The sequence below is a fragment of the Myotis brandtii genome, unplaced genomic scaffold, assembly GCF_000412655.1.
Source record: "Myotis brandtii unplaced genomic scaffold, ASM41265v1 scaffold250, whole genome shotgun sequence".
Lineage (NCBI taxonomy): Eukaryota > Metazoa > Chordata > Mammalia > Chiroptera > Vespertilionidae > Myotis > Myotis brandtii.
In genome coordinates, this window is record NW_005359478.1 from 967,848 (window position 1) to 975,670 (window position 7,823).

A 7,823-nucleotide genomic window follows, 5' to 3' on the forward strand; every position below is an offset into this window, starting at 1 on the left:
TGTGCCTGTCATCCCTGCCCCAGCTCCTAGCCCTCGCTCCTCCCAGCCTCCTGCTCCTAAGAGTTCAACCTGGGCAGATCACCTTGCATCTAATCAGAGACTCAGATCCTAGCTGCCCTGCCTTTCCAAATGTTTGGAAAGTCTTTCCAGGCCATTGCTCACCAGTTCCCAGCAGGACTCCCGCCTTTAGAAACCCTCTGCTCCCCGTGGGCGTGGTCAGGAAGGCTCAGAGCTGCCCACCGGCGTGTGGAGCTCCGCTCTACAACTAACCCAGCTGGGTCTGGGTTTGCTACACCCTTGTGAGTCTCCGTGTTCCTCGTCTGTAAAAATGAGAATAAATGCCTGCCTCACTAGAGTTATGTGAGGAAGCCGTAATACATGCGGAGCACATAACCGTCATTCAACTTTTCCGAGCCTCGGCTGTTTATCTGTAAAAAACGATGCCTGCCTCCGGTTGTAGAAAACCTAGCACAGCCCCTGACACACAGTAGGTACCTAATAAACGCTCGCTCCCACCGCTTCCTTTGGCCCTGCTTCCTGTTGATCTTCGGCCTTCCTGCTGTATTCAACACAGTTTAACCAAGTGAACATTTATGGAGCAATTTGTGAGAGCCGGGCCCTGGGATACGAAGACCCAGACCCACAGTTGGCTGGAGCGTCCGTGTGGACCCCATCCAAGCCTCATGGCGGGAGAAGGGCGACTTGGGGCCAAGTGGGGCTCTGGTCCAGCAGATGTTCCCTGGGCACGGTGCTTGGGGCTGTCCGGGGAGGAGAGAGCCTCTCATTGAGATCCACTCCTCAAGGAGCACATCCTCAGAAATGGTTAAACAGCAAAACAAGGCCATTGTGATGCAGACCCCAGGGGTGGTGGGAGCGAGTTCAGAGGGAGATCGATAGAGAAGGGGTGTAGGGACACCCGGTCAGTAGTCAGGAGGCCGAGGTCTGACCGCAGCAGCCTGGGAAGATCTCTAGGCCTCAGTGACCCCAGCTGGAAAACGAGGGAGGTGAGGTAGATAACCGACAGCAGTCGCTGATCGAGCGCTTCCCATGTGCCAGATTCTGTCCCCTTTTTGAAGGTTAAATTTAATCCTCACAGCAGGGCTTTGAGATGGGCACTGTCCCTGTCAGCACGCTACTCTACTCTACGGATTAGGAGAATGAAGCCCAGATAGTTGGTATGACTTCCCCAAGCAAGCACTCACTCCGGCACTCACTCCGGCACTCACTCCGGCACTCACTCTGGCACTCACTCCGGCATTCAGACTAGGCAGAGCAGGATCCAAAGTGTGAGGTCCTGACCTCTGTGCTAGACTGTCTAGAACAGTGATGGCGAACCTTTTGAGCTCGGCATGTCAGCATTTTGAAAAACCCTAACTTAACTCTGGTGCTGTGTCACATATAGAAATTTTTTGATATTTGCAACCATAGTAAAATGAAGATTTATATTTTTGGCATTTATTTTATATATTTAAATGCCATTTAACAAAGAAAAATCAACCAAAAAAAATGAGTTCGTTTAAAAAAAAACTATGAACAAATTCCTATGCACACTGCACGTATCTTATTTTGAAGTAAAAAAAACAAAACGGGAACAAATACAGTATTTGTATTTGCATGTGGCCCACGGGCCGTAGTTTGAGGACCCCTGGGCTAGAGCCTGGTGATGCGCGAGGTGCTGTCCAATAGAACTTGCTACAGTGATGAAAATGTTCTCTAATCTGAGCTGTCGGACATGGGAGCCTTTGTCACAGGGGCTCTTGATCACTTGAAATGTGGTCTTGCACCTGAGGCATTGAATTTGTAACTGTGTTGAGTTTTAATTAATTTAAGTGTAAAGGATGGATAGATCACACAGCTCTCAGGTGCCAGCAGAGAGGCCAGTGTGGTCAGACACCCCATGGAGAGGGTGGGACTCAGAAGGAGAGAGCATCTTTCTACCCCCACAGTCCCTGATTTCCCCTGGGCCCTTCTCTTGCATCCCTCCCCTTCCCTTCTTCTCCTTATCCTCCTCAGCCCTGAAGATCCACTTGTCCTCGGAGACCAAGGCTGTCCTGGAGGAGTTCGGTGGTTTCGAGCTGGAGCTTCGAGGGGATGTAGAGATGAAGGTAGAGAAGGAAGCCCCTATCCTCACCATCCCTTGGGGTCCCAGAGGGGGCTGCCCTCCCTCAAGCCCCTTCCCAAGCAGCCCCTTCCACTCCCATCATTTGGCAAATGGGCTTGCCACTCCCCATCCCAACCTCCTCTTCTATTTCCCTCCAGGGCAAAGGCAAAGTTCGGACCTACTGGCTGCTGGGGGAGCGGGGGAACAGCACCCGAGGCTGACCCGCCTTTCCTCCTGGCCTCCCACACCTCCCTTCCCGGCGCCAGAAGTGACACGAGGGTCCAGGCCTCACCCTCACCCACCGCAGCCCCACTATTGCCAGAGGATCCAGAGAAGTGGTTTGAACAACTCAGGTGTGCTCATTCCAGTGGAGACCCCACATACCACCTCTGAAAGAGGACTGGTGTCGGGGGAGAGAACTCGGAGCTTACAGAACCAGAACAAAGCCCACACCCGTTATCCACCCCCACTCAGGCCAAGCTGGGGTGTGGGTTCCTGGATCCTCCTGCCCCTCCTGTGCCCTCCTCCCTCCGCCTTGCTACACTGTGACTTTTATGGGGAAGGGGAAGAGCCATCTTAGGGGGAATAGCAAAAGGTTTTAGAAGTGAATCTGGGGGGGGGGGTCCACAACTGCCACAAACACCCCCTATCTCTCACCACCCACCGCTGGATACAGTGTGCAGGGGAGAGGCAAGGTATGGAGGGGCTGACGGCCTGTATGCCTTGCTTCTCAACTGGGAGTGGAGACCATTAAAATCGTTATCCTAGTGACAGTGTCTCTTCTTGAGGGAGAGAGGGTTGCCGGAAAACACAGCCACATCCTCCACCCTCTGTCAGATGAGACATGCTTCTCAAGCTGGGAACAGCCGACGCATTGCCCAGGCAGGGCATGCATCACTCTTGATCCCAGGAACCCTTTCCACCCTAAGAGTTATTGAGCTTTTGTTTCTGTGGGCTTATCTACTGATATCTACTGTACTATAAATGAAAACAAGCCCTATTAACTCATTTAAAATAACTATAATAAACCCACCACATGTTAGTAACTTTTTCCTGCTTTATCAAGCACATTCTTAGAGAAACTGGCAGCCCTGGCCGGTGTTCTCAGTGGTTAGAGCATCAGCCCAGGCACCGAAGGGTCGAGGTCCCTGTCGAGGGCATGTTTCCTCAGGTGAGGAGTAACAAAAAAGAAGAGAGAGAGGGAGAAACTGTTTTTTAACTGGCAATAGGTGAAAATGAAGATTTCAATGACTAGTTTGGTGCTACTGCCTTATTTATGCTAAGATACCAGCAGTTTCTCTCTCTCTCTCTCTCTCTCTCTCTCTCTCTCTCTCTCTCACACACACACACACACACACACACACACGTTGCTTTTTCACACTCAGCACAAATAACACAGTCCATAAGGCAAACCATGTACTAGTAGGAGCATGAAAATCAGAAGCAGGAAAGGGCGTGAGGACTGGATGGAGAGCTCTCGCATCTTTTGCCCCAGGAGGCCCGGGAGCACAGAAACAGGGATGGGGGTGGGAACATATGGATCCCTTTTCAATTCCATTGAGGTTTCGGGATTGTCCGCACGTCCCTCCATTCCCATGCCAGTGTGGACAACTGTGAGTGATAGTTTGCAAAATGACTCTCCCTGGGCTAAGGGCCCTCCTTGTCCCAGCTCCAGCAGCTCACCCCACCCCCTTCCTGAGAGGCAGGCAGGCAGGAATGCAGATGAGGGGGGGAGAGGTGGCTACAGCTTCACCTCCCCCAAGGGGAAAGAAAGTGCCAGACATTTCTTCAGTACCATCCATCAAGTGCAGACAGGCCCTTCCTCCCACCTCCCCTCCCCAAGCCTCTTCCTGGAGTCCACACCCAGTGGGACCTGGAAGTAGGGGTGGGCAGCTTGGAGGTCTGCCTTCAGGGCAGTGCTCCCCGATACGCAAGTGGTGGTCTGGGATGTGACCTTGTCCAGTGACCTTAATGTTCTGTGCTCCCTACCCACCCTTTTGGGCTTCAGTCAGCTTTGATTTATTGGGAGAGGCAGCTTGCATGGTCAAGTCCTCACCCTCTGCTGGGAGGCCTAACAGAAGGATGGTTGCCCTGGTAACCACGGCATACTCAACTTCCTAGTGGGCCCTGGTGACCATCTCGACTCTCCTGCCCCAGTTGCCCCTCCCAAGGGTAGTAGACAACCCCAGAGCAGAGTGGATCTGCCAAGGAGAACTAGGGCCTGAGACGTTGGGCATGGGGGCTGGGTATCTAAAGAGACTGGGCTTTGGGGAGGGGAGCGGGGAGCCCAAAGACTGAGGAACTCCGGGAAGACAATTCTAGGAAATTGCCCGTCAGATCCTTCCGGGGCAGCCTGGCTCTGCTGCTGACGCTGGAGGGAGGGCGCTGGGTGGGCGTCAGGAGAGGCCCTGGGAGTGGATGATTTCTGCAGCTCGAGAACTTTCACTGCGACCGAGAAGATTTCCTTCCGGAGGAAGGTCCCTGAAGCCAGGAAGAACTGGGAAAGCCATTACCGAGAGGTGGGGGGTCCGACGTTAGATAGCGTCTCTCCTCCAAGTCCGGGAGGCAGATCTGTGCCAGGAACCGCCGCCCACAGGGGAGGGGCAGTCTGGCCTGGCAGTTTCCCCGGCTGGCCCACAGAGGAGGGCTGGGAGGGCCGAGTGGGCAACAGGGTTTCCCTGGAGTACAATAAGAATAACAACAGTAATCCTTGGCATTCAGTTGTGCCTTGGAGTTGACAAAGGCTTTCACATACGTTAGCTCATCTGTCCACGTGACACCCTGGGGAGGGGGGTGGCGTGCAGGCCGTGCAGCTGGGGGTAGGAGGGCCCAGCTGAAGTCCAGCTGTGGGTAGGAGGGCCCACTGTAGACTGTGTGCAAAGGGAACCCTAGCCCAACCAGCTCTGCACCAGACCAGGGCCTGGAAAAAAGTAGAGTTGACAAGACAAATACCCTCTTCCCCACCCCCTCCTTCTCTATGTCCAAGAGCTTGGGTAATATATCATAGCAGTACATTAAGTAATAATTTTTTAAACTTTTTAAAAATGTGTTTTTTATTCATTTGAGAGCAAGAGGAAGGGAGACACGAGAGAGCAATACCGATGTGAAAGAGAAACATTGATCAGTTGCCTCTTGTAGGCACTGGAACTAACCATCCAACCCGAGTCTTGGGCATGTGCCCTGACCAGGAATCAAACTGGCTGGAGACCTTTTGCAGCAAGGGATGATGCTCAACCAACGGAGCCACTCCAGCCAGGGCAAGTAATACTTTAAAAATATATATGTTTATTAAAAAAATGATTTCTACCTTTCTGGACAGATCCGTGGAATCTAATTAGCAGCAGAGGCCAGTTTTGCAGCCTGAAAGTCATTTTTAATTAAATTGCAGGAGCTGTAAAAATATAAAAACAAATAAATTAACCATAAAAAAATACCTAATGCTGTCCAGGAAGACTTAATCTCATTGAGTTGGAAGGCAAGCAGGGTTACAGGCGAGGTGTTTACCACCAAGATGAAGGAGTTAGGATGCTGATGAATTTGGTGATGCATCAAGCAGAGGCAAAGATGCTGAGGAGGAGGAGACCAAGGAAGACAAGAGACGGTGGGCAGGAACCCATTTGACCGTAGTGCTAAGCCCAGGTTTAGTGAGGGGGTCCAGGTAGGAAAAATCCCACCCATTCAGTTCCCTATTACATGCATTGCATCATTGAGTGAGTGGCTGGGCTGGTTGTCCTTTAAGAACCTTTCCATCGGAAAGATTCCATAATCAAGTACATCTGTTAATCACTTGAACTTGATGCAACTATCTCACTATTATTCTCTGCTTTTGGCTTTCAGGAGGAGAGGGGTGGAAGAGATTAACCAAAGAACTTGTATCCCTATCATCATAATCCATGGACACAGACAATAGTGCAGGGGGAGGGGGAGGGGAGACAGATGCAGGGTGGAAGGGGATAGTGGGTGGAAATAGGAGACATCTGTAATACTTTCAACAATAAAGCTAATTTAAAACAAAACAACAAAAAACAAATGTGGACTGCACACGGCATACTTTGCCTGCCATGATCAGGTCAGCCCACAAAACTCCCAGCAGGCCAGAACCAGGGTAGAACACCGCATAGATCTCAGCGTTTGGAATTGGAGCAATTTCAAACATCTCTGAAGTGAGAGGCAGTATGATGTTGGCTAAGAAGAGGCTAACTATGGAGACAGCCTGCCTGGATTCAAATCCCAGCTTTGCCCCTCATAATCCATGTAATCTTGGACAAATTTCTCAACTCTGCTAAGCCTCAGCTTTTTGCTCTGTAACTCGGGAACGATCTGAAGACCTATCTCATAGGGTCGCTTTGAAGATTACATGAGTTAATTCCCCCCCAGTGCAAGCTTAGGATGCTGACTGGCAAGTGGTGAGAACTAGATAAGTGTTTGCTCGTTTATTGAGTCCACATCATGCAAACCACGATGCTACATGTAAGAAGTCCCTGCTGTCCACAGAAGAGCTGGAAGTGAAACGCAGCACACAATTAGAACCCTCAGGGAGAGGTACTGGTAAGATCTAAAAATCTTAGAAGAGAAAGTAGAAGTCGTGCAGTCCAGCTGCCTATCCAGGCCCAACATCTTTCTTAAAATATCTGTGAATTCTTCCATGTTCTATTGGAAAACTTTCAGGAACTTGGAACTCAAACCAATCTATTTTTGAACAGCTGTAACTAGAATATTCTTCCTGACATAAGAAGATGGAGAGATTTCAATCATTAGAATTCCTTTTGAAGGAATCATTTTGTTTATGGACAAGGGGGCTTGCTGCTTCAACTGCCATCTAAGAAAGGTGTGTCTTTGTTTTGCTGATGTTGGAACTGAGTTTTCATAGAAATTGTGAGGCTCAGAATGAACTAAATTCATTTGTGCAGTAGTAAATATATCTAATAGACACTTTTGTTATTTTTTATAAATATTGTTGAAAGTATTACATATGTCCCCCTTTTTGTTTTCCCAATTGCCCTTCCCCCCCAATAGAGACTTTTTTTTAAATAACATGTTTTTATTGATTTCAGAGAGAGAGATAGAAACATCAATGATGAGAGAGAATCATTGATTGGCTGCCTCCTGCGCGCCCCCTACTGGGGATCGAGCCCACAACCCAGGCATGTGCCCTTGACGGGAATCGAACCTAGGACCCTTCAGTCCGCAGGCCGATGCTCTATCCACTGAGCCAAACCAGCTAGGGCTCTAATAGAGATTTTTTTTAAAAGACTAACATCACCCAGTTGATGTGGCTCAGTTGGTTGAGCGTCATCCCTTGCACCAGGAGGTTGCTGGTTCAATTCCCACCTAGGTCACATGCCTGGGTGTGGGCTCGATACCCAGTGGGGGGCAGCCAACCAGCCAATTGATGTTCCTATATCTCTGTCCCTTCCTCTCTCACTAAAATAAGTAAAAACATACTTTTTTAAAAAGAGAAAGACTAATGTCTTTGATTTCTAGAATGACACACACTTATATAATAAAGAGGCACAGAGAAGAAATTAAAGACACCTAAAATTTTACCATGGAAATATTTATTAACATTAAAAATATTTTTATTGATTTCAGAGAAGAAGGGAGAGGGAGAGAGATAAAATATCAATAATGAGAGAGAGCCCTAGCCAGTTTGGCTCAGTGGATAGAGCATCGGCCTGCGGACTGAAGGGTCCTGGGGTCAATTCCAGTCAAGGGCACATGC

At 49.5% G+C, this 7,823-nt stretch overlaps 1 protein-coding gene across 1 annotated transcript in view; it reads left to right on the forward strand.

Annotated features, from left to right (window-relative positions):
* The window catches only part of NPR1 (natriuretic peptide receptor 1), a gene marked incomplete at its 5' end in the record, with an annotated part of 13,074 nt that extends 9,923 nt beyond the window's left edge, over nucleotides 1-3,151 (forward strand). Inside the window, 2 exons of the mRNA XM_005867700.2 lie at nucleotides 2,014-2,105; nucleotides 2,260-3,151. Coding sequence (XP_005867762.1) covers nucleotides 2,014-2,105; nucleotides 2,260-2,322 — 155 coding nt within the window. The remainder of the gene's footprint in view (nucleotides 1-2,013; nucleotides 2,106-2,259) is intronic.
* Between the last annotated feature and the right edge of the window lie 4,672 nt (nucleotides 3,152-7,823).